The sequence below is a fragment of the Chlamydotis macqueenii genome, chromosome 12, assembly GCF_036417535.1.
Source record: "Chlamydotis macqueenii isolate bChlMac1 chromosome 12, bChlMac1.mat, whole genome shotgun sequence".
NCBI classification, from domain to species: Eukaryota; Metazoa; Chordata; class Aves; order Otidiformes; family Otididae; genus Chlamydotis; species Chlamydotis macqueenii.
Window position 1 is genome coordinate 11,750,934 of NC_141567.1, and position 27,354 is coordinate 11,778,287.

A 27,354-nucleotide genomic window follows, 5' to 3' on the forward strand; every position below is an offset into this window, starting at 1 on the left:
TGGTGATCAGCTGTCTCTCTGACTCTCTCAGCCACTCTCTGCCCACTCTGTCTGGTCTCTCTGTCTAATTTATTCGAGACCTATGCTTTGGGTTTGATTCAGCCTGGGTTACGCCAGCATTGGCCGGTGCATGGCAGTGCTGCTGACAAAATTTCCGCCTGAAGCCTCGCTCGCAGCAATGCCAGAAACTCTTCCTCCTGTGGGAGCTGCAGATGGGCAATGCTCTCTTCGGGAGAGGGCTGTAATTTCCTCGAAGGGTCAAAGGCAGGGCAGAGCGGGGATGCACAGAATTATCACACCCTCTGGCCAGGCTGCAGCGTGGGGCTGCGGCTGTGTCTGTGCTGGGGCCCTGGAGAAGACAGCCGCAGTGCTGGAGGTGCCCCCATGGTTCCTGGGCTGGGTGATGTTCCCCAGTGCTAGCTTCACGCAGGGCCTTTGAACACCTCCCTCACTTCTCTGGCTGTCACCTACCCTCGCTGCCTGGTTGTATCTGATGAGAAGGCACTGCCAGGCTTGGCCTGATTTTATGTTGGTGTGCCTGCTCCACAAATCCACCCCTAGTTGCTGGGTAATTGCGTGTGATTCGTAAGAGCCAGGCAGCCATTTGTCCTTGCTGAGATGGGCCACTGGGAGCAGGAGCAGCAAGGGAGGGATGGACCCACTTGGTCCTTTCTGCGAGATGATATAGCGTTGTCCCATGGAGAAAGGAGACCATTTATTTGAGACGGTGACAGGCAGAGGCTGCATGGCAGCCACAGCCCCGGGCTAGCACAGTGCTGACTTGGGGCAGGACTGACTGTGTCCGTTGGCGGGAGCTGATGCTGCAGTCCTGCCCGGGCTCCATCCCCATGCTGGTGGAAAGGACAGACAGAGGTTCACTTCATAATGGGGGTGGAGGTTTCCTGCAGTTGTTCCAAGAAGAATATCCTCTAGTTTGGTGCACACAGATGCTGTCAGCCAGATCTGAAGTATTAGTTATCAGAATTTCCAGGTGAACCTTTTTCTCTTTGCTGTTTTAAGACTTCTCTAGTTGACGAGTAATGACTTTTTGATAATTATTTACCTCATTTTGCTACTGAATTTGTACTTGCATATATCGTTAATCAAAGACATAATTTCTTGTTTATTTTGGACATCCTTGATGAAATTCTGGGCATCAGTCTCTCAGCATCATAATATTACAGAAATCCTTTTATACTTCGCAAGGTCGAGTGATTCTAAAATAAAATTAAAAACTTGCCTTTTTTAAATTAAAATGGGAACAGCTTTGTTCCCGAGATGCTTTCTCCCTCCTCTGGGCTGTATAGATGCATTTTTCCTAATTTTTACCATTACGAATCAGATTTTATAACTGAACTCTGTTTGTAGTGCAGTTCAGGAAAACAGTTTTATAAGAATATAAAATGCTTCTTTAGTATTCATAGCCTATAATATCAGCAGGAAAATGTGCTCTATTAAACACAGCATTGGGTAACTGTTTAAAGTAAGTACCACAATAGAGCCTTTACAATTTGATTGATGGTTTCCATGATTTTACATGAGGTAAATTGTTATTCCCTTGAATACTTTATTTATTTATTTGTGTGGATTTGTTGCTATAGTGTCTGATTGGCTCATAAGTATAAATGAATTTAACCTTCAAAATGAATTATTTTTAAAGACATTTTACAAACACGCAGAAGTAAAGAACACTCCCTCCCTCTCAAAGAAGTAGTATTCAGACTTTAATATAGGTTTCTTTTATAAGCTAGACAGCAGCTTTCTGACGAAAGTGTTCTACTGGAAAATGCACTTGTCAGGCTCAAACTGTTCCGTGGAAGTACAGTTTGATGACTTTTTTTTTTTTTTTTGAAGCTAAGCACGTTGCATTGGAGTTGGAGCTCCTTGGGTGTACAGCTTAGCCTACCCTGTGGACAGCCTCAAGGCTCCCAGGGTCTCTGACTTCATGGTTGCTGGCACATCTGGGCTTTCCAGAGCCCCATTTTGGAAACATTTTAAAAACTGGGTTTCCCTGTGGCACAAAAATCTTCTCCTGACTCTTAACTTGGACCAGATGGTCCCCAAAGCCGTGTACTTGCCGAGACTGAAATTTGACAGAGTACCTAAACATCACTTTATGGTCAGCCATTTACAGATTCTTACCAACCCGGACTGGAAATGGATGGTTTATGCCTGTAGGTTGTAACAGGTAGCAACAATCCCATTCTCTCTGTCTTAATAAGTTCCATTATTTCTTCTGACTGGGGAAGGTGAAAAGCAATCTCACTTGTCTGCTTGCCAGTCTTACTTGGCAGATGATCGTGGAGCAACATTTGGCATTGATGAAGAGGGAACTCTAGGAAAGTTACATGGTTATAGCCCTGCAGGGAAGTAGCTGACATTACTAAAACTGAATACATTGGAATTATATGAATAAGACTTTGAGTCTGTAACACCAGTTGCAGGAAGGGAAATGAGCCCTGCAACAAGTCCGATTGTGTTGCTCACATTCACCTTGGTTACCGCTTTGTAATTGTCCAGAACCTGTGGAAGTAATGGTGGTGCTTGCTTTGATGTAAGTAGTTTCTGGCCAAGCACTTAATGAAAAGACTAGGTGTCACCGAAATTGGTGTAATCAGAATATTTTAAATGGCATTTAACAATGTGGATCCCCAAATAAATACAGTATAAAAGTCTTGTTCATTAGAAAATGTGCATAAATAAATGTTTGTTTATATTGACATTGTTTGTCTGAAGTTGCCTCACCATATGAGGTAACTGTTGTTTACTTAGACATTGCAGTACTAGGGATGAAGAACTTTCTGAAAGACCAAGGACAAAATAATAATAGAAACCCTTTACTAAAACAATAAACATTTTAAATCTGTCTCTAATCTGAATACAGTATTTTAATAAAGCAGTTTCTAGGAAGTACTAGTTTACAGGTAGCTTTAGTTGCATTAATCTATTGAGTAATTTCTCACAATATTAATAGAGGTTGTAAAATTTTCCTCTGATAAGATTATTAAGCATACAACAAAAGGAGGCACATTTTCCCATTTTTAAGCTGTTCTTAGTAGCTTTACTTGCATGTGCAGGTGCATCAAATAAATAGGACAAGTTAGATTAAAAAAAAAAAAAAAGATTTCTTATTTGTGAGTGGCATTGAACCATTTCAACTTTTCTATTTTTACCAATAAAATCACGATAGGAGTAGTGTCATGTCCTGTCAGCTTTCATTGTAATCTCTAGTGATATAGTTATTGGAAGGGTAAATACGGATGAGAGGAATGGATTGGAAAGAATAATTCCTATAAATCCGTCATTTAAGAAGTGCAGTAGGCCCTTCAGATTCATTTCACAGGACCTTATCTCTCTACAGGCACTCACGTCCTTGATTTTTTTGACAGTAAGTAATTTTTTCTAATGAAACATTTACATATTTTGGCTCATTGATTTGGCTAATGTCATGGTTAGCATGTTTCACTCATACATAGTTTTGCTCATGGACAAAAGAAGGAACAGTAATGGTGCTTTAGAGTAAAGAGGAGGAAGCAACATGAAGCTTTAAAATTATCATTCAAAGAGCACCAAATTTCCTCTGTGTTCACTAATGATGAGTGTGATCCCTCATTTTGTATTTAAACAGGAGTTTTGCTCAAAAACTCTGTGCTACTTTTCCAGATATGGACTGATATGAGACAAGGTTTTCCCATTCTGTTCCTGTTTTTCAGATGTTACTGATTTGATTTTGTGTTTATAATGTAAATCTTCAATTTGTAAAAGTGTATGTTACCTAAAAACCTCAACAACAGAAGGCATACAGTTCTGCTAAAAACATGCAACACTTCTACATTTAATTATTGAAATGTGTACTGCAGTGATTTACTTTTTCCATTTTTATGCCTCTACTTTTAAAACTTTTCTGAGTAAAAATAAAAATTCGTCCTTTTTTTTTTTTCCAGACCAAATGTGTGTGGATCACGTTACAATGCTTACTGCTGCCCTGGATGGAAAACTTTACCTGGTGGAAATCAATGCATAGTCCGTAAGTCAATCCAGTTATATGTTATGGCTGAGGTTTATCTTTGTCCCTCTATGTCAGGGTATTTTTGATTGTGTCCCAGCACTGAAAGATGTTTCTGTATGGTTTCAATAGCAGCTGTACATAATTTCTTGACCATTTTAAAAGTATTAAGCTAATATACAAAGTCTTGTGGGCTACAATACAGTGATGTGACACCAGTATTTAACAAAAGATTAATCTCATCCACATGTTCTGTTTAAGTCTGTGGTAAAGGGATCCAAGGGGTGTGTGGACTCTCAGGAGCGTGTAGCTGTGGAGTATGTTAATCTATTTAAGTAAATGGAAGGAGGCAACAGCATCGGGCCAACAAGTACATTTGCTTGGCTTGTTTGGACCATATCCCTGAAATATATGTGTAGGGATATAAATATATACATACATACATCATAGTGCTGTATGCATATCCATGTGTAGTGGTACAGTGTACCAGAAATAAATGTTAAAGGCACTTTGCTTAAGGCTGATAAGAGCCTCTCCAGAGATACTGAGGGAACGTGCTGTCAGATGGGAATGATTGTGTGTGTGTGTCTGCTGCAGAACTAAAAGGAGCATTGTAATGCTGCCTCAGTGCCATCCTTCCTCCAAGACTAGTCTGGTAAAATGGACCACAGTTTCACTTTTCTAAGGAAATCTTCCTGTATCTAGTGTGGCCTGTGGCATGTTCCCAGACCTTTTCATAAGAGATTGTGAAGGTCTAGGTTTTAGCTGTCCTCTACAGAGATGTGGATAAACAGAAGAACTGTTTTGGAACCTGTTGTATGCAATCTAATGAGTTTGTAGGTACTTATGTTACAGTGTTGAATGTGTATTTTCTATCAGGTGTTTTTTATGTGTTTGGGGTTTTTGAAGCATATTTTAAAGGCATTTGTGTTTTCTTTATAGCAATCTGCAGACATTCCTGTGGGGATGGATTCTGCTCTAGACCAAACATGTGCACGTGCCCAAATGGTCAGATAGCCCCCTCCTGTGGTTCAAAATCAAGTAAGTATTTCTTCTGTGTCTTTGATATTGCTCTTCTGAGTCTGGGAAGCTACTGAGGTATGCAAGATAGTGTGGTGGCCGGTATTGAAGACGAATAACCTCTGAGTCACCAGATGTACTTTTACCACAGGAAAGAAAGCGTAGCCTCCTGTGATGAAACTGAAGAATGACTCAGAGACTAGCTATTGGGGACACTCTTTTTTTGCCAAATTAAAACCAAATTAGTTTTATTGGAAGCTATATTCCTTTCCCAGTTTGTAACACTAATTCCAGTCTTCCTTGCTTTCTGGAAAATGCTTTATCTCTATTCAACACTAGACATGCACACATATACAGCACGAATGTTGTAATGATAGAGAGATGACTGTTGACAGTTGGCTGAATTTGACTTGCTTTGTAATTCTCCTCTCATTTTGGGGGTTACTAAGTCAGACACTACACTGTATTTTACATACGTAGGCTTACAAGTGTTATAGCGTTTCATTGCCAGGTTCATTACACATCATCTGAATCTAATACTGCTGACCTTATTCAGGTGATAGTTCTTTAGGTGCTAGAGGTACAGAACTGGTCGAAGTTTTTAAGTGGAACAGTGTTTCACCGGAAAAAAAAAAGATGCCTTGGAAATGAAACTTTTCAGAGAGGTGACTTTTCCTGGAAGTGTTTGGGTTTCAGGTTTTCAAGGAAGGTTCCCCAGATCCAGAAAAAAATAAGTAAAATTCAGTTCATTTGAGGAACCAGATAGCTCAATGGCTTATCATGGGTGGAGTATATGATATGAAGTAGGATTTTGCTTGGGATAGTATCTCAGTTCATATCTGAGACACCAGCTGTAATCTCCACTGTATTCTCCTTTGAGTGCTTGTCTCTTAAAATATAGAAGATTTTTATTTTTATGTAAAATAAATTATTTATATAAAATGTTAAGTTTCTGGGAAGATTTTTGGGGAAAATTGGTTCCCACAAATGCCCATAACTATCTGAACAGCATATTAACTGAAGTCAGTGGGAATGCACTCAGATGAGGTCTGTAATAATATGCAAAATGATCAGCCTTTTAATTCTGAATATCTTTTCAGACTCAGTGTGTGGTCCACTTTGCCCCTGTATTTTTTACCTTGCCTTTTTTTTTGCTTTCCTAGTTGATAAGAGTTTTCCCACATAACTAACCATTTCGGCTTGTGGCTTTAGCATCCTTTTCATGCAATAACAGTGGAAAAACAATAACAACTGTGGAATGTAATGGAATGGCATGTACTAAAATGATAAATATTGTTCTTTGTAGTTCAACCCCTTTCTCAGGCTCCTGTGATGTCTGTTAGGGAGAGGCCAGCATGAGGAGGGTATGGAGTCATGGAGCTCCCAGAGAGTACCGGAAGGAGGAAGGGTGCAAAACGCAGCACACGTGTGTGTTGCTGAGTCCCTGCCTTGGTTTGCAGTTCCTATTTTACCAGATGCATGCACCTTAATCCTGTAAAGCATTAAAAGAAAGTACGACCTTCTCCTAAATCCCCTTCAGGGTACAGAAGGAAGGATATGTCCCTAGATCTGTTACATGTTTTGGCACCTTTGTAAAAGGCAGGAATGGGTGGTCTTAGTATTATGTCACATTTTTCTTAGGCCACCCTGAAGTATTTTAGGAGTCAAGACTTAAAAGAAAAATAGAGTATAAGTAAAGTTACAATTCTTCTTGTGGTTCTTTTTCTGAAATATTCTACCATTGATCTCCATAGTTCTAGCCTTCATTGGAGTTGCACAGATAAGTGGGTGCAGAAGGACTTTACCACAGTTTTTAATCAAGCAGCTTCTAGAGCCTGTATGACATAGCTATTTTGATTATTGACAATTACTTCTGCTAGGTATGAACATTCCTATGAATCATAAGTTTTAATAAGTGCTGACATTATTTTCCTTACATGGCTACCTAGGTTTGTCCACTTTCAAATGTTTTAAAAATGCTTTTCTGTATACAATGTAAGTATTAACACTTTACAAATAGATTTAGCAGTTGGCTTAAAAAAGATGTTGTTCATATCTTGTTTAATCAGTGCAATAATTTAAGATACATTTTGTGTGTGTGGTCACATCACCTTTATTTTTTAAAACAAACCAATTTTAAAAGCAAAAATGTCTTGAGTTGTAGAGAGAAAAGACACTCTGTGCACTCTTGTGTAATAATGTTTATGACACCACCTCATTGGGACTTCTAGCACACACACTTTCTGTAAGTCATTTGCTCTGTTGACACTGTAGAGAAAACCCATGAATATATATTTACACAATAGACCACAATGACTTAGATCTGCTATTAGGAAACAAAGTAAACATAAACATAAAAAATACTGTTTGACATCAAAGGGTTACTGTCAACTACCATTGGTAAAAGTTAATATTTTGTTGGAATATACATTCATGAAACCTTATTTTAATTATATATTTTAACAAAAGAGAAAAAAAGTCTTATTAAAATAATTTTAAAAAATCAAAATTAGTTTATACAAGTTTGTTACATTCAAAAGACAAATAACAAGTATGAGTGAAAATACCATGATTTCTCAGGATTAAATGTATGGCTTGTGATATATGAGATATGTCTGAGTTGTCTTTTGGATACTTTAAACTGTGTATATCTTCAGTACTTAAGGAATCAGTGGTGGGCACAGGTTTTATACTATGTTCAACCATAGGCAGAAACCAAATTCACGGTGGCTCTTACAGACTGGTTGTCTGCTGGAATCAAGTAATGAATGCAAATTGGAAAGCATGTGGATTGGAAAGCAAAACAGAGCCTTCAAGTTTGATTCTTAAGCAGGTCAGTTGCTGGGACTTTTCTGGTTACGAGTCAGCTTTAGGAATCTGATTCGTGGTTGAAAAGATCAACCGGTGGTTTTCTCAGCAGGAATTTTTGTGACATAAATGAACTTGCTGGCTGAGTAGTGGTTATTTCTGTGTAAGTGGTGAATTTTTTGGTGTGCTTACAGTAGGCTTGGAGATAAGATTGCCATGCATGGAGGCATCCCCCCACTGGCTCTCATGTGTGGGTGGCTCTGATGTTGCAGGTGCATGTGTGGGGAGATGCCCTACACCCTGTAGACATATCCTACGATCCTGCCATGTTAGAGTTGCTGCTCTGCCTCTGTGGGAGCAGGGGAGTGAGTGAGGAGGAGGAGGAGGGTCTCTGCTTCAGCATCAGGCACCCCCTGCTGCCCCCAGGGCTATGGGTCAGGTGTGTCTCTGAGCTCAGCCACTGCTTTTGCTTCCAACCTGTTGTAGTCAGAATGGCTTGGGCTGGCCTAGATAGGGAAGGCATTAGCTGATGGGGCTGTCTCTGAAAGAAGGGAGCCACGGCAGAGGCAGTGAGAGCCGTGGTGGGTGCTGGGGGTGGCAGCTGGTGGGGACAAAGGGTCTGCACCCCAAAAGCAGGCCAGTTACACCGCCTGGGTGCAAAATGGGGCCCGCCCCCCTCCCCCTTCCAGCAGCTTCAGAGTCACCCACTGAGGACTGAGGTCTTCCTCAGAGACTGCATGCTGCGCGGCGGGGGAGGCCAGAGCTTGGGCCCGTGGCTTTGTGCCCCGGGATCCCACTCCTCAGGGTGGTGTGGGAGATGTGTGTTCAACGGCTGTAAAGCCTGGAGCTCAGTCTCTTATGTTCTGCTGCTGTGATGGTAAAAGGTCTTGAATTTTAAATGCTTCCAGAGTTTTCAAGGCTGCTGGGGGTTTTCTCAGCACCCCGTGGAGGGCTGCAGGCCCGCGTCCCATCCCGGCACTAGCTGACATCTCTCTCCTGAGTCAGTCACTCGACAGACAAAGCACGCTGAGTATCTGGTATGCGATGAGACCGTCATTCCTTGTTTACAGCTCCTGGCAGGCAAAGCCCTGCGTCATGCACGGCTGGGGTTAGGAGCGTTTCCTCGGCAGTGGCACGGAGAGAGGAGAGGCCGCCTCTCCTCCCCGTGCCCGCCGGCTGGCCCTGCGAGCGCCTTTGGCCTGAGGTGCTGGGTGAGTGGCTCCGCTGGCTATCCCACCTGAGGATCGCAGACCCTCGCACCTCCCGTTTTTTAGTTTGGGGTCAGAGAGTAGATGGCATGTGTGTTACCTGTCAGCTGCTTGGTGAGCTCCTGAACGTTTTGTGAGCAGTTGTGGTGTGTGAATAGTGCTCTTGGTGTGATGAAGTCTTTACTCAGTTTTGCTGAGGATTTATTAAGAAATTAGGAACTGTTATGCCTAAGCATGCAGCTTGTTGTTTCACTTTGATAAACAACACAAATGTTGTCCACACACAAGGCATGCGTGAATACTTTTGGTCTCATTGGCTCTTTCGCAGTTTTATAAAGCTATGTTCCTTCAGTTACTCCTGTTTTGACTTCAGAAGTTTCCACTGCAGACTATTTACAAATTGGACCTGAAAGAGAACAATAATTGCTTAAAAGCAAGAATTTATTAACGTTGTTAACATTTCCTGTGCATGCCAACATAAGGCAAAGCTATATGGATTGCTTCACCAGCCTTATGGTAATTCCTGTGCTTTTTCCTTGAATCTCTGTCTGTGTGATACCTTGGAACAGGTTATTTCATTTACCGGAATATCTCTGCTGACATTAATGGAATTGTTGATATAGCTGAGAAAAGAGACTCTGGACCTGCATTAATATGCTACTTTTCAAAAATGCAATCTTAAAATCATCATCTGAGCTCCAGACAGCCTTCGCATGTGTTTCTATAAACTTTTGGAAGGGTAATATTTCAGAATAGTCTGTATGATTTTGGAAATAGTATTTTCAACATTCCCTGAAAAGAGGGCAGAAAATAAGTAGTTTGCTGACTGTATGTCACTGATTTTCTTTCATGGTAATAAGGGAGAAAGTTCACTGATTTGAGTGGCTCGTCTTAGTAGAGATGACTGAGTGTCCCAGCAATCTCCCATAATGATTTTAGTTTTAAAAAAAAGGAAGAAATATTTTACCTTGGAAAAGTTCCTTTAAGAAGCAATAAGACAAATTATGGAAACTTTGTGTGTGTGTGTTATGTGTAAAACCACTCCTTATCCCAAAATGGGGAAATTACTTTACTTTTACTTGAACAAATAATATGAAAATCATCATATAAGCTACTGTTAACCTTTTTATCTCAAATGTAGTTCAAACTATTTAAATGGCTTTGGTCTTCATGTGGGAATGGAAATTAGCTCTTGGCATAGTTTGCTCTAATTGAAATCAGTTTGTGGTTTTTAAGTTCCTTCCCTGCTTGACGGATGATATCATTTCCTACGCTTTTTGTAATCCCCTCTGTTTTTCTAAGATTGTATAAAGCTAAGTTGAACTACACATTTTAAAGTAACTATACACCTTTTTCTGACCTACTTAGGACATTGTCCAAAAATCTTCACCAGCTATTCACTCAGTATTTGCAGACAATTTTACTTTTTGTTGAGGAATGTTAGTACATTTTTGTTGCCTGAAGTACTGAAGTACATCCAAAGAAGAACAAAGATGTATCGTAACTATTAGACACATAAGAAATGTTAAGATACAGTTTTTACTTTTATAATTGAAGAATGAAGAGTATGAGTGTTTTAAATGCTAGATTGTTTTAAATCCTTTCTCCAATTGCATGTTTAACTTCTGTTCTGTGGATTCGTATTGCTATAGAAGGCAATACGGTTAAAACTATTATTTTTACTTGAAAATAAAAATAAAATTCCATTCACATACTTCTGAACTGTAAAAAGCCAAATGATGCTTAAGGGCTTTGTGCAACAGGAAAAATTCAGTGGTTGGCATGGCACCTGTTAGCAACAGGCTCTGGCGGGACATGCAATTTCTATTTTTCTGTCCGGAGTATTTCAGACAGTGTGGTATGGGTATCCAGTGCTCCATCACAATCTACTGAAATGCTGATCTGACCATAATCCTATCTGGGGAGGAGCCTTTCATGTGGTTCCTCTTAAGAGGGAAACTATTTCCCAGCTGCTTACCGGAGTGCCTGTCCTGGTTCAGAGCTGTGTCAGACAGCGGGGACCGGTAAGGAGGACACCACTTTGTTGGGAGCCCTGCCCACTTCTCTATGCCTGATGAAGAGCCTGACATACTTTAAGTTGTTCCTAACCCCTGGTTAGAAAAATATATTTGTCCTTATTACTAGAAAAATGCAGCACAGACTTTTATGGTTTACTGGCATGAGAGTTAAGCTGCATGTTAATCATTATAAATGATGGGCCTGTGGCTGAGGAGAGCGTGGTGCTGCTCCCCTGCCTCTGCTCCTTGCAAGGGAAGGTTGTTGGCTGTGGGGAAATGCTGTCTGTGAGCTCCACAGTCCCCAAGCACAGCAGCCAGCAGCAGCTTTACCTGGAGATTCGGTGAGCCCACAGATGGCATACGGAAAGAAATCACTGTTATTTTTCCTTTTCGTGCTAGAAGTCCTTGCCTGGGCAGATCAAGATCTAGTGTTGTGTGTGTTGGCAGAACGGGGCTGTCTTTGGAGCTTCCTTACGTGTTTCCCTTTCATACTTCCCTCCCTCATCGCCCAGATGATAAGACTCTCTTTCTTCTTGGTAGTGTCTGACAGAAGTTTAGTACTTTTCCCTTATTGATGGCCTTTTCTCATAATTGGAAACTAGGAGACAAATTCTCTGGATTTATGCTCATATGAAATACTTTTGACTTCAATGAATAAGGGGAGTATCAAATTCTTGCATCATATCGTATATTCTGTAGGAACCATAAATCAATATTGTCTTCTACATTGACATTTTCTGTCCTAAAATATCATAGAATCATAGAATGGTTAGGGTTGGAAGGGACCTTCAAAGGTCATCTAGTCCAACCCCCCTGCAAGGAGCAGGGACATCCCTGACTAGGTCAGGTTGCTCAGAGCCTCATCCAGCCTGGCCTTGAACGTTTCCAGAGATGGGGCCTCCACCACCTTTCTGGGCAACCTGTTCCAGTGTTCTATAACTCGCATCGTAAAAAATTTTTTCCTAATTTCTAATCTAAATCTACCCCCCTCTATTTTAAAACCATTACCTCTCGTCCTATCGCAACAGGCCCTACTAAACATCCTTTCCCCATCTTTCTTGTAGGCCCCCTTGAGGTACTGGAAGACCGCTATCAGGTCTCCCCGGAGCCTCCTCTTCTGCAGGCTGAACAGCCCTAACTCTCTCAGCCTGTCCTCATAAGAGAGGTGCTCCAGCCCTTTTATCATCTTCGTGGCCCTCCTCTGGACCTTCTCCAACTGGTCCATGTCCTTCTTGTGTTGGGGGCTCCAGAACTGGACAGAGTACTCCAGGTGGGGTCTCACCAGGGCAGAGTAGAGGGGGAGAATCACCTCCCTCGACCTGCTGGCCACGCTTCTCCTGATGCAGCCCAGGATGCGGTTGGCCTTCTGGGCCGCAAGGGCGCATTGCCTGCTCATGTTAAGCTTCTCATCCACCAGCGTTCCCAAGTCCTTCTCCTCAGGGCTGCTCTCAATCCATTCCCCGCCCAGCCTGTATTTGTGCCTGGGATTGCCATGACCCAGGTGCAGGACCTTGCACTTGGCCTGGTTGAACTTCATGAGGTTGGCATGGGCCCACCTCTCCAGCCTGTCAAGGTCCCTCTGGATGGCATCCCTCCCTTCCAGCGTGTCGACGGCACCACCACAGCGTGTCGTCGGCGAACTTGCTGAGGGTGCACTCTATCCCACTGTCCATGTTGCCGACAAAGATGTTGAACAGGGCCGGGCCCAGCACGGACCCCTGAGGGACGCCACTCGTGACCGGTCTCCACCTGGACATTGAGCCGTTGACCACCACTCTCTGAGTGCGGCCATCCAGCCAACTCCTTATCCACCGAGTGGTCCGTCCATCAAACCCATGTCTCTCTAGTTTAGAGAGAAGGATGTCGTGCGGGACAGTGTCAAAATATATGCATTGTAAGTTTCTAGTACGGGTTTCTACTTCATAGACTCAATTCCTAAAAAAAAAAAAAGTTCCCTTAGCAGACAGTTTTTAAGTGTTTCTGACTGGTTTTATTTAACTGAGGAAAATCTTTTTTCCTTTCAAGTACAACACTGTAACATCCGGTGCATGAATGGAGGTAGCTGCAGTGATGACCATTGCATCTGTCAGAAGGGATATACAGGAACACACTGTGGACAGCGTAAGTACACTTTTATTAATGTAGATACTGTGTAATTCTAGGATCTGTGGACTGGGCACCCTTTCACACTAAATTTCAACTGATGTTGAGCTTGTTTTTGATCAAGTACAATGGAATGTTACAGGAAAACACATGACTTTGTAATGAATGCCGAGTGAATTCTTTCTGATCAGGACTATTAAAATAAACATCATGTGAGTTCATAATAATTGGATATAACTTGATCCCGTAGTTCTCACACTACCATAATTCCCATTGACCTCCAGGGCTTTCCACTCACTAGAGCAATAGGCCATACATTTAGAATTTACATGGGGTTCAGTTTTCATCTTATAGACAAAATGAAGCTTTTTAATATAAAGCCTTGTTTTAATTTCAGAGGTTTGCTTCAGACTTAGCTAGTACACTTTAGGAATTCTGCTCATTTTGATGTTGTCTTATTAGAGTTGATCGACATATTTTTGATTTCCTCAATCAATCCTGAGCCAACAGCATTCCTGGATCCACTGCTTGAAATCTCTCCCAAACCGACTCTCGTTCTCTGTTGCTCTTCTTGGCTGGAATGCTGTGAAGAAATTCAAATACGGATGTAGACAGTACTTTTAACCCAGGCTGTCATGTTGCGATCTAGTGAATGATTGGTCTGACAGATAAAATGTGTTTAGCTCATTTAATAAAAACCTTTTGTGCTCTGTCAAAATCAATGGCACACTTTACATGAACTTCAGTGGGACCAGGAATTTACCCTAATAATCTGGAAAAGGATCACATGGTGAAAGGATTAAGAATTGTATTTCTGCCTTCTCTGTGAAATATGAAGTGGATAAAAGAGGATAAATGGAAACCTTCTTTCTACTGAAGTGAATGTGAAACGGAACAAAGAATAACATTACTCAATGAGCATCAAATTGTATTTAAAAGCCCTTTCTTCACCTGAATGTTATATTTTCTGATTATTTTTGAGAGCAACTGCTTTTGGAGTTTATTATGAGAAAAATTGAGTTCTGAATCTACTGACAGCATTGTACAGGGGAAGAACATATTGGATTAACTTAGAATATATATTGATTATATTTTGCTATTCTAGTTGATAGCATGAATTATTTAACATCAGCAAACAGCCTTTTAATACTGGATTGTTTTTTCTGTTATGGTAAGGAACAAATAAATTTTAAAATTTTCTTCTGAATACAGAAAAATTTTGAAGATTCAGAGCCAAAATATTCTTCTGCACCTTCTATCTGCAATCTCTACTCTTTCAGTGTTTCTTTGTTGAAAGTTTGAAAGAGATGTTATTTTGAAGTTACGGAATTGTCTAGCCATCCCAAAGAGGCTCTGAGAGGTCAGAAAAGCTGCAATTGTTACTGTGCTTATATTACACTCACTTGGAAAGATGAATTCATTATACTAATGAAGCCAGGAAATAGGAAGAGATCATAAGTAGATTATGGAAAATAAAGTATCCTGTCCTATTATATTTACCATTTTTTCGAGTTTACCTGGGCCGATCAACTACATGCCTTCATGTCTCTCTGGAAATAGCTCAATAAATATTACTTTTGCCTTCCCTTTGATACAGCTGTCTGTGAAAATGGATGTCTAAATGGAGGGAGATGCGTGGCTCCAAACCGATGTGCTTGCACATATGGATTTACTGGACCCCAGTGTGAAAGAGGTATGTGCCCTAAAACCATGGAAAAAATTCATATTCCAACATGCTTAATAGTAATTTTAAAATACTTAGATAGTAATATGAAACAAAGTATTTAAATAATAACATTTTATTGCTGTCTATGAATAAGATAAAATAGAATTAATGTTCTTGTAGAATGCAGCATAAGGAAGCTTTACTGAGAGGAAAACTCCAATCTTAAGATTGTGGAGATATTAGTTGTGGAATAACACAAATTAAAATGGCAACTTTCCTTAAATGGCATTTTTAATAAGAAAGAAAATTTTAGCATTGATTTAAAAACAAACATTCAATCTTATCTTATCTTCTTTCGTGATTTTTATATATCACAAGTGTCGATTGGTATGATTTTAATGGTTAGTTCTTTGGGTCATGGTAGGTTTACCAAGTGTCATTTTCTTTTCCCAGGGCAAAAATCCCTGTTTATTTACTGTAAAAGTAGGGTTGTCAAGCCTACTATTAGGTATTCTAATCTATAGTTGAATTGATTGGATTTGTTTTTGTTAGTCTCAAGACTGAAAATAAAGGCCAGGATGAAACACATGTGCAACTGATTAAGGCCTTTCTTTTGTTTGATTTTTTTAGTATGAAAACATTCCAGTGGAAGAGGTGGCAAATAAAAAATATTGATAAGTGTTTTTACTCAAACTTCAGTTCAGTTTCTAAGTCATCAGAAAAGCTCTTTGTATCTCTGATACATTTGCTTACCAATGATAAGAAGCATCTTGCCTCTGACTTTGGCATGTTTTGTTTTGGCAGAGTTTATGCAATTCTTTCCATTTAGTACACATTTATTGTTATCAATTATAGCTTTTTTCATTCTATGCTAGAGCAGACAGTAGGATGAAGCAAGTATTTCCTGCATGCCCTACAGCAGATAAAATTGCAGTGTTGACACTGTGTGAAATCTTGCCAGTTATCCACTCAGATGTTGTAAAAGTAGTTCAAACTAATGGTGAAGTTTTTCTGAAGGTTGAAAAGTAGCTCTGTTCTGAATCTTGGGATCTCGTTGCTGGTGAGGAGTAAGAGGAATGGAAAAATAGGTTAAAAATCCTAAGTTTGAAGAGAATAAAGGCTTTATAGCTAAAGAAAGTACTGAATATGATTGCAAGGGCTTTGAATTTCAAGCAATGACTGCTTGTTCTCCACGGGTGAAGGGTTTGAGCCTTCGGGCTGGTGAGGAGGTGTAAAGTGCAAGTTCAGAAGAAGATTGTTCAATGTTGCTTTCATGTTGCCTGATGGAGGACCAGTTTGACTCCACCTCATTAGGGCATGTTTCAAGGCTGAAGCCTGCTAACAGCTTCAGTCCTGTCCCTCAGGGTTCCTACCTTATGTCGAGTGGAATGAGAAATTGGTGACACAGAGCTGTCTGAGCCAAATCATGCTGTCATGAACTCCCATGCATGTTACTGAGCACAATTGATGTGGAAGTCTGTAACTTATATGTGTCGTCCATAGGCAGTTTTTACTTAGAACATGTGTTTGATTCTATAGTTATCAATAAAAGAGAAAACAGACATTAAGGAGCTATAGGATTTCTGGCTAATACTCACTGCAGTATTGAGGCCAAATGATAGTCATATCTTCCTAGAAATCCTCTGAAATTTGGCTTCTTTCACAGAAATTTCCTGCAGCCTGTCTACCTAGCTGAGCTAATATGTTCCCCTCCTCTAAAAAGGGTGTGGTATTTTTTGGTCCCAGAATCACATTATGCCATCAGAAAAACTTGTTCTGAAGATAACTTTTCAAGTATAAGCTAATGTTGGTCTTAGTCCGAATAACTCGCATTGTTCAGCACATGCACCTGTGCGGTCACTGGGGAGTTGTCTGGCCGCATACAATTTTACACATCTGTCAGCTAAGTAAGAGGTCCGTATTTTGAATCTAGCTTTGGAAAATTATGTAGATTTGTGACACTCCCTGGTGAGCTCCTGATGTATATGTGGATGGATGTTATCCAGTAAATTGACAAGATTCATGCCTTATAGAGTAAAACTGTGTCCTTATTAGAAAGAAAGAAAGAGGGGAGGAGAAGAACAAAACAAAACCAAAGCATCTCTATACATGGAGCAAAAAAAAAAAAGAAATTACTCAAGAGAAATAATCTCTTAAACTACCCCATTTCTGGGGAAGCAAGAGAGGCAGACTGTTTTGAAAACACCACTTCTGGATATAAATATAATGTGAAGTGATACGGTTTTGTGGCATGCGCATTCTCCATCTGTTTGGCTGTGGTTTGACTTCTAGGTTATGCCATGCCACAAGCTAACAGTGATGTAAGTAATTTACTGCTGGGTATCACGCAGTGCTTTTCTCGACAAGCACCGACTAATAGTAACAGTCACAGAATGTTTGTGGCACGTATGTCACAGACTAAAGAATATTTCAGCCTTTACTGCATATGTTGTAGCTTAGAACTGTCTTGAATAAAACAATGTTGAGGCAACCAAATTCATGGGGCTTATTCCAATAATCTGATATGGAAAACAATTAAAATGTTGCAGGTGGTTGTAGCAAAGTGAAGCCAGTTTCTTGCATCCAGAGGCAAGTTGTGTAGTTCAGTATCTACTGTTTTAAGTAGTTTTTCCCATACATTTGGTCCATATTTGTAATACAAATTAGCCTGATTGGTATTACCTCAGTAAATGCTGACCATATGGCTGTTAATGAAGATCTACAAGACTTCTGTGTAGGTCAATAGCTTCAAATACATGCACAATGGAAGAGCCTTATCTGGTGAAAGACCTGCTGCTTTCACAATGCAGCAAACTCCATCAAATTTGTGACCTGAGTATTTTTATCTATTTATTCAGTAATTTTTTGAGAGAGTAGCAGCTGGCATTGGACAGTTTTGGCATACAAATTGCTTTTTGTGTGTCTTAGAGGCATTAATGATGGTATAAAACAGTATAAACCTGAGCGAAAGGAATTTTTAGATTCATTATTATCAATGGAGTTCCTCTTCATATTCTGGGAGTGTGTACCATGTCACTGGTGAGATACGCTTTGTCAGAGCTGGATTGATACGTGTAGTGTGGTTAAAAGTGGTACCCATGTATCATCATCTCCTAAGCTGTTGTGTGTGGTGTTTGGCACCTTTCCAGGGTGGGGGAAGCCTCCTGCGTGTACTGTCAAGTATATGCAGGTGTGTCGTAAGTACAACAGACCTGGCTTTTCTGCGGGATAATGTTCATCAAAAAGGTGAACTTGACATAAGCTAAACAGTAAAAGTGTAGGGGAGTTGGAAATGCTTCCTACAGCAATTTAAGACACATTTAAAATACATAGTCCAGAAAGGAAAATATTTCATGGATATTGGCTCAGCTGAAATTTCAGCTTCAAGGATTTCTTCTGGAAGGTGCCAAGTTCTCTGGCTGCAATCCAGTGATGGGCTTTGACATGCATTTAAATTCAAACCTGAGACATCAATATGTTTAAAATTATGCAAGTGCTTAAGAGTCTTGCTGGATTTTGACCCAAGCTTTCAGAGTCAGTTAAGATCTGAGAGGTGTGCTCAGCTTTTAACATATCATTTAGTCGTATTGTTTATGGAAAGAAATCACAGGTAACAGAAAATGAAGATGCAAGAAAAGCAAAATTTCTTCTACTCGTTAAAAACTGGATGCCATCTTTACGCCATTCAACTTTTAATGCTGAAGAACTTGAGTGAGTTACAGATTCTGCAGTTCCTTTTAGAGTTGCTGAAGAGATTGAGAGCAGAGGCTTAGCTTATGTTCCCCTGAGGATGATTCAGAGCATCGACAGCTCTTTTTATTATCTGTAAAAGAGCCTAGGGGATTTAGCTGGGTATGTGAGATGCCCACGTTCGGGTCGTGTGAAAACATCCCTGTGTTATGCACTTTATGAAAGTCCAGAAGAAAAAGTGATTTTAGAAGCTCAGAATGATCAGACATCCCTATCAGATTTGGTAGAACTGTGTCCTCCAAACTTGTGCATAAAAGCTTTCTTGACTCTTTGAATCTGTTTCTCTTTGGACATTTTGATAGTTATACTTTAAGAGGGTGAATTCTATATAATATAAAATTGGACATTGTTATTATCCTTGTATTGCAAAAATGCAATGAAATGTGCTTTTTTTTTTTTTTCTGTCTGGATCCATTTAGAGGAACACAGTGGAAGCTTAGAATGTGTTACAGCCCTGTTTGTTTATTTGAATGCTTGTGACAACATCGGGGGCTCAATCCTGCTGCATTTTGGAGTTTTGCCACTCGCTTCGCGTAGGAGCAGAATTGGGCCTGATGCAGTTCAAATATTAAAAACACACCACGTGTGTTTTGTTTTTTTCTGGACTCAGAATATGAGCAAATGATTGCTTTTTCTTCAAACAGAGTAGTTTCTGTACTGCTCTCTTCATGGCAGGAATTTTTGCATAATTTTTAATTATATTTGGCCATTATTAAAAGTTCCCAGAATTAATGCCATATGTAAAAATATCTTTTCCAGAGCCTCTCTATGAAAGTGCAGCCGCTGAAGTGGTCTAGAGTCGTGTAGTGCTGTGTATATTTTTTTTCTTTCTAAATATTACAACGAGTAGAATGTTTTCACAAAGAGGACACAGCATCCCTTAGTGTGCCCCGTCTCTGGTATTTAGTCTAAATGGAAAGTAAATAACAAAGTGTAGATAGCAGTAAAAGTATGTTCCCAAAGCCTTATGTTGCATTTAAAGTAGTATTGCAGCATATGGTAGCTGGCAAACATTTGAATAAACTTGATTTCTGTAGCTGTCTTCCAAGAAACACATCTGTTGACATAGACATGTAGTTTCTGCAGCCCTGTAACATGAATGCTTGTACAGTATTATAGCAGCAAACTAAAGGATGCTATGCACAAAGGCCTGGAATAGGGTTCTTGCACACCATTTCCCCCCTGAAAAATAAAGATAAATGTATTCAGTGACATTTTACTGTCTTTAAAATAATTTAAATACATGTTGCCACCCTTGACATCTTTCAGTTTTAAGACAAAAATTCAGTATAAGTGTCAGGATTATCTATCTATAAAAGTGATTGAAGTAAATAGATGAGTTTTTTAATTTTTAAAACTGAAACTGCAGCTTAATAGTGGAGAAGTCAGTCTCTGCAGAATTACTATGTGTGATTTAGGATGGTTTATAATGCTTAGCAATATAATCATAGATCTCTGGATCAGAACTCAGTACTAAGCTCAGTCTGTTATTTAATGCCAAAAAGCATTTTTAGGATCTTGTGTATGTGAAGGCTTTTATCCATTGTTCTGCTCCTTGCAAATGCACCCTATAACCAGGCCTGTGTTTCTTTCTCTATGCTTTCTGCATCTCGAAGTATCACACAGCAAGTTTTAAAAATATTTCTTCAGATATATGCTTAAAGCTTAATCAAGATCCATGAATGATTCAGTACATATGGGCTTAGGTCTCTTGTGAGATGTGGGGGCTCCAACTTTTGTACATGAAGCTGAACATTTACATTTTGTTCCAAATTGAGTTTTGATTTCAGTCAAACAAATCCAAATCCAAAGTTTTCATTCAACTATTTGGCAGCCCTTTCTGTATTTCCATACCTTCTTGATTGGCTGCTAAGGGCACTGACCTTTAGACGTGCAGCAAGGTATTATTTGGACTTGGATTTGTTTTGATTTGATTCTAGTTGTAGCAGTGGAGATGCATACAAATTTAATCACAAATTCAGGAGCCTTTATTTTGGTATAAATTATAAGGCAAACATTTGAATGAAATAGCTGTGTTGTTCTGATCTGTAAGATTTGATTGTTGCACGTAGGACATTGAGGGGACTCACATGAGAATCACTGTGATTGTTCTCCTGGTTCTGCAGGCAGCTTTGTTGTTGAACCTGACACCTACCTTCGGGTATGCTGAGGGTCTGTGGCACATGTTTGCTGTGCAAGAAATTAAGTTCTGCTTTCATTGCAGACAGGGCCTGAACCTTGCGCTGCATTTCCTTGCACGTGCTACTTGCGATCTGCCTTGTAGTGTCTTAAGAAATGAAGAGTGGAGGCCTGTGCTTTCATCAAGAGGTTTTGTTGAAGTTATATACACAAAAAGATGTCTACGCTTGTTTGGTTATTGAGTATTACATTAACACGGATAGGACTTTTATAGACACAGTGTAGGCAATTGAAAGGTATAACTTTGCTGAATGGCCTGCACAGCCAAATCTGCTCTGTCCAGCTCCAGTGAGCTCCAGGGACAACCGGGAAGAATTTGTCTGATGTGTTGTATCACAAACACATTTTTGTGTGTGTGTGTGCAGAAAGATTGAGTCAGCTTTCATTGATTTTTATTGTGATTGGAGCACGGTGTTGCATTTGAGGCCTTCAAAATGAGTGTCTTCAACCCATTCTTGCTCTCTTAGTACCATTGTAACATGCCCATTTTTCCTGATTTCAGTCATCTCCTGATTCCTGGGTCACTACAAAATTTCTAGATTATAAAATAGCTGAGCATGACTAATTTTTCATGGAGCTTTCCACAGAAAAGGTGCTTTTGAAACAGTGACTCCTGGACTTGAACATGATACAGGGAATGAGTATATGCAGCTGAGAACTTATCTAACAGTGCCCACTTAGCCATTTATGGAGAAAAGTGTTCCTTCATCTCTGGACTGCAATATATTTTGATATAAGAAAGCACAGCTACCTGAAATCCTTTAATTTGTTACAGTGAAAACAAATATTTTCCATGTGAATCACCCTGAAATTTTATATGAATATTTTCCATTCATACCTTTTTTTCTTATTGAGCTGGTAAGTTGAAAATTTTTGTTATAGTTGCAACAGAAAAAAATCAAATATCAGTGTGTATCATACCTCAGTCAAGTTTGTGTTACAGACCTAATTTTTTTCTTTCTTTGTTTTTGAAAGTGATCTAAAACTTTCATGACAATCAGTTCTAACAAAGAAAAGAGAACCTCTTTTAAAACATCATAGATCATACCTAATGCAAGGATAAACTGGCAAGGGCATTTCCAAGTAAAACAATTCTTTTATGTAGGTCAGCTGCAAAATGCTAATGAAAATGCATCTTAAGCAGAGGTGCTCAAAATGGTCAGTGCAACTGTTTTGTCACGTGGTAGTTTCCTTGCAACGTATCTGTAACAGGCTTGATGAAATCTCTGTAAAAATTAAAGCTTTTCTAAAGTAAACTGTTACATTTAGAAAGACATCTCATACCCTATCTCGGCATAAAAGTTGCAAAAAGTTGTAGGAAACAACTACCTAAGAGCAGCTGTAAGGACAGTCACATTCACACTTCCAGTTGGCCTTGAGAAGTTCACGAATAATGGCTGAGTGGTTTTTATATTTTTTTTTCGGTGACAGCTTGTACGGTTTGGCACTGTAGAGAAATGCTGTAGGAAAAGAAAAGAGGCCTAAATAAGGTCTGAAAAGAAAGGAGACCTAAGAGAAAGATCACTCTCCAAATTCTGCTCTGCTGTAAAACAGAGCCTAGCTTTGCACTCCTTATCCAGAGAAAACTGCTTTTGGAAAAAGGCAGAATTTCCGTATGTGAAGAAAACAGGATTCAATATTTCTCTCTGTATGTAAAGGCTAGGGATAAGTAATTTTAAAAAAGCATGTAAGTTATTAAAAGTGCATGTGTGTGTGCAGACATATATAAACATATGGTTTTATATTTGAAGAAAAGAAATATGAAACAAATCCAAGTATAAGAACAAATTGTGTTCTTATACATTTACTATGTGTCTATTGTGGGTGTTACCCAGCCTAAACTGTCACAGGTAGGTTAACATAACTGCAGTCTGCTGTCTTGATTTCTTTTCGTGATGGTGTAATTCAGATTACAGGTCCCATTCTGAAGGGGTGGTCTCTGCACTGTCTTCCTTGATCCTGCATGTTTAACTTAATGTGTGACTCTGTTTTTAAAAAGCATTTAACTCAAATAAGCCTGGCTTACTAAATGATCTTGGTCATGTTTTATAATGGCCCTGTCCTCATCATTTATGTTTTTTGTAAAGTTTACCCAGTGATTGCCAGGAGATTCAGTACTTTCCCCATTTCCTCCTTACTCCTTGGGATGAATCATCTGCTGTGATGCTCTAAAGCTTTTTCTTCCAACACAGAGGTGCTGACAGTCATAGGGAAACAGGAGCTTAGCAGAAACCTGTGTGCTCACAGTTCTTGCCTTCTTGGGGAAGTGGTGGCTGGTGGCTGATGCTTTCATCCTGCACCACTACACACGGCGTGGGACAAAGCCCCTGCTCCACTGTGCTGAAGCAGAAGAAGGGTCTTTGCTGGCATTGCAGCAGTGGTAATAAATTCAGTGGTATTTTATTAGACTTAACATTTTCTTTCCTATTTCTGTATACACAACAACGTCATAGTGCTCCTGTGCTCCTTGGTCTCAAAACTAAGCCGTCAGTTTTTGCCCCAAGTCCTTTCACATTGATCCCACTGCTTACAATGGCTCCATTGACTCTATTGATAGATGAGTTTTCAGCAAAGCTGGGGAAATCAGTTTATCTCCAGCAAAAGCAGACAGCACACTAAAATGCAGAGGTACTGGTTAGTGGAGTGACTCCTGCCTATCAAAGAATGTATTTACTTTTTTTTTTTTTTGAGAGAGAGCCATAAGAATTACAGGGGAGAGAGGATAATTTCTAACAGTATCTCAGTTTACAGGATTGTTTAGGGTGGAAGGGACTTCTTGAGATTATCTAGTCCAACCCGCCTGCTCAGCAGGATCAGTTACAACAGGTTGCTCAGGACTCTGTCCAGCCACCTTCTAGAAAATGTGTTAAAATATGTTAATCTGTGATTTGTAACACCTCCAACTGTGTAATTCAGACCTGCTAGCCACTTAAGGAAGATCCAGTGCTAACATTGTCAAAGCATTAATAAACTTGCATGGTTTGCATTTCTTCTTATTTGTGTGTTCTACTATTCGGAGGATGTTTGTCCTGTGGCAGCAATTGATTGAGTGCCGTGAAATGAAAGCACATGTTATGCTGATAATTTCGAGTGTGCTTGCCTAATAAAATTCTAAAAAAGGAACAGTTCATTTAAAAATATAAAATAAGCTGACAAAATTACAGTGGTTCATGGGGTGTGAGATAGAAAATGGTTTTAACTCCTAGTAACGCTAGTAACTGCAGACCCACTGTCAGGGGAATTTTCCTGTTTGCACCTGACTCTGGCTGTACTTACCTGCTTGTCACTTAAAACAAAAAGATGGGAAGACTTATTAGCTGCTTGACTGATAATTTCACCTGATTTAGGAGGAAAATGGGTCCCTCAGTGACGGGAGATTTTAGGATGTCAAAAGCTCCTTCTTAAGTTTCTGAGAAATGCAGCAAGAAGTGAAACAGTAAACATACAGTGGAAAGACCATGCTGTGCACTTTCTTCAAAATGCAATTAAAATGAATCTTAAAGTGAGACACCTTGAACTGCTTCTTGAAGGGCCATTGGCCTCGTCTCTGTGCTGGAATAGTACGTCCAGATGACTTAGTTCAGTTGAGCAGTACAGTGACAGAATACTTCTTGAGCTTGAAATGTTTATAAGAGGTAATAGTAAAACCAGCGAACAGTGAATTATAATTGTCCTGCTGGGATATGATGAAAGCGTTTATGAGAATCTCCATGTCCCGGTGGGACAGGATGGGTGGTAACTTGGAGAGATTCGTAAAATGGTAGTATGACAGCTTTACGGTCAGATTAATACAAGCTTCAAAAGAAACCACAGGGTCAAAAATTATTTCCAGACTTGCAGTCTTTAAGGGCAAAAAGATCTACCACTGAAATGGGCAATTAAAAAAGAGGCAAGTGATACATAACTGTGAAAGGAGAGTCCATGTTAGGTTACCTGGGCTCCAGTAACCTTTAAGAGAAGACATATGATTCTATAATTTAATGATATGGATACTATGTCTGGAATTGAATTGCACCACACAGTGTGAATAATTCATTACTCAATTCCTGAGGTGAAGAGTAAAGGAGTAATAAGAGGACAATTTGAGCAACTGAAATAAGTAGAGGGTAGTGTTTTAATGCACTGGCGTTGGGTAGATGTATAGGGGCTCATAAAGAAAAAGCAAGGGAAGCAGGTGAGGAGGGAAGATAGGCAAGAAGAAGATGGCAGAGGGGATCAGCCAAATAGTTTCCACACATGTCAGGAAAAGAGTCTTGAAGGCAGGTTGAGAAGTTTAGACTGCTGCTTGGGCAGGGGAAACCCAGCAGAGATGTGCATTCCATTCATCTGAACGGCTCTTCTAGTAAAAACATTGCTAGACACAAGCACAGTCCAGGAATGGCAAATGATGAATGACTTAGCAAGCTATCTTGCTGGGTATTTAATCTGTGTGGTTATCTAAATAATTTGAAATGCTTCTCTTGGCCTGAGCCAGGCTGGGCAAAATGAAGTGCCATGCGTTAGACCTTGTGCTATTTCAGCTCTCAGGTCCCAGCAGGAACGCAACAAGATATGGCTCCATGAAAGGTGATACTATATTAAAATAACAGTACAAGTTGTATCAAACTCAGTTCCAAATTCAATACAAAAAGTGATGTTTTTAGAAGGCATTTTAAATCTAGCACTAGCACTTCAGTCACTTGCTGATGTCAGTACAAAAAAAATGCTTTGTACAGCTGCTGACTGCAAGGAAGATGAGAGGTTAAATTGGGTTAGCAGAAATGAAAGACGTGCAGTGGAAGAAGTATTGGTATCAGAATGTTTATGGAATTTGTCATTAAATAACAGAAGTGTTTAAATTGGAGGGCCAATTTAAAGCCTTCCTTTTTATAATTTTTCCCATTTATGTGAAATTGAAATTATTTACAAAGGTGTACAAGGAAATATTAATTTCTTCCCCTCTTAAAAGAAAAAAAAAAGTAAACGTGATGGCAAATCCATCTTAGTCTCTTACTGTTCAAGCCTTCTTGAGCTAGGGCCCAAGCTATCAATGTGTATTAGAATAATTCTGCTATTCTTACTACAGTTGATTACAGTGCTCTGTTACAAAGGGTGGAGGCACTTGGTTGCTCTCCAAAGAAAGTGAGTAATAATTGACCTAATGTACAGAGTACATGAATAACATATTCTTTTGGTAAGAAATTTATGTTTTACAGGGTGTGCTAGAGTTCACATCCCTTTTTCACATCTTCCAAAAGATTTTAAAATACTCAGCTGCTCTATTAAATTTCTAATTCAACAAATACTCAAATACAAAGTATGCATTAGATAAAGCTCTTGAGTTGAATCCAAATATTGAAAAATCTTTTAATCTGTCTTGAAAACAGCTGTTTAGAATTTTGAATAGAAATAACAACTTCCTTCAGCCTATGTTGTTGATGTCTGCTTCAATCTCAAGCCGGGAGGAATTTCTTTTTGTTACTCTGATGCAAAGTCTTGCTGCTCTTGCAATGATTTGACTATCCCCAAAACCTACCAGGAGTGGTATCCTGGTCCTGTTTGAGATAAATGGTAAACTTCATTTGAATTCAATATAATGGAGGAGAGGCTTACTCAGAAGACTTGAGATAATTTTGACACTTTAATTGTAGTTGTCTGGAGTGCAGCCACAGGAGCTCTTACTGACATCTCCCACTATTAAGAGACCACCACTGTTCTTCATGTTTGTCTGCTGCAGGAATTATTGATATGAGAAATGTGGTTTTTTGTGTCTGAAATAATGTAAACAAATTAGATGGGTTTTGTGCATATACACATGCAACTTCTATTCCTTGTTCATAAATACTTGGGTAATCTTATAAAATGGTATGTAGTGACTCTGCATTCAGTACCACAAATGAAATTTTTAGGCAACTACCCATTGCATCCAAGGAAACACCAAAAGAGTTCAAGATGGCTAACATTGCAATGAACATCAAAAGCAGTAGTTGTTTGCTACTTGTTGTAAACTATTGCCAAAACCCTGCATGGAATGGCTTACATTTATTCTACAATTCTTCTTTTTGCTGTGTCCAGAGGGTAGGTTATACATGCATTTCACACACACACATGCATATTGGTTGTTTATTCAAACGTTTGGGCAGTATGGTAAACTCAGAGGTAGAAGTCTTGTATTGTTCAGAGACGTGAAGCCTGGATGAAACTTCTCATTAACCGTGAAAGTGACCCAAAACCTACTCACGTGAAAGAAAAGGATGCCCAAAGACTTCAGTGGCCTTTGGATTGGGAGTCAGAGTTTACATGATCAGATCTCATCAGCCAGGTCCCAAGAAGGTGCGCAAAGGTATTGAGAAAGCAATTAGCTCTGTGCTGTCTTACCACACAATACTACCAATCAGTAGTTTTGGATAAAAGTAAGAAGTACTCGAAGGCATAAGCCACAAACATGAAGATGTTTTAGCAAAGAAGACTCTGTTGGCTGTAGGGTATGGAAAATGTGGTATTTATTTAACAGCAATTTGAAATTTCAAGATTATGAATAAGAAATGTTCTAGTATAGTAAATGGCAAACAAAATACATACAACCTCTTTCAGTTT

General features: G+C 39.6%; 1 protein-coding gene across 1 annotated transcript in view; it reads left to right on the plus strand.

Moving 5' to 3' along the window:
- Positions 1-27,354, plus strand: part of FBN1 (fibrillin 1) — a 159,352-nt gene that overhangs the window by 11,169 nt on the left and 120,829 nt on the right. Inside the window, exons 3-6 of the mRNA XM_086756906.1 lie at positions 3,945-4,027; positions 4,949-5,047; positions 13,086-13,181; positions 14,761-14,856. Of these exons, the coding sequence (XP_086613032.1) occupies positions 3,945-4,027; positions 4,949-5,047; positions 13,086-13,181; positions 14,761-14,856 (374 nt within the window). The remainder of the gene's footprint in view (positions 1-3,944; positions 4,028-4,948; positions 5,048-13,085; positions 13,182-14,760; positions 14,857-27,354) is intronic.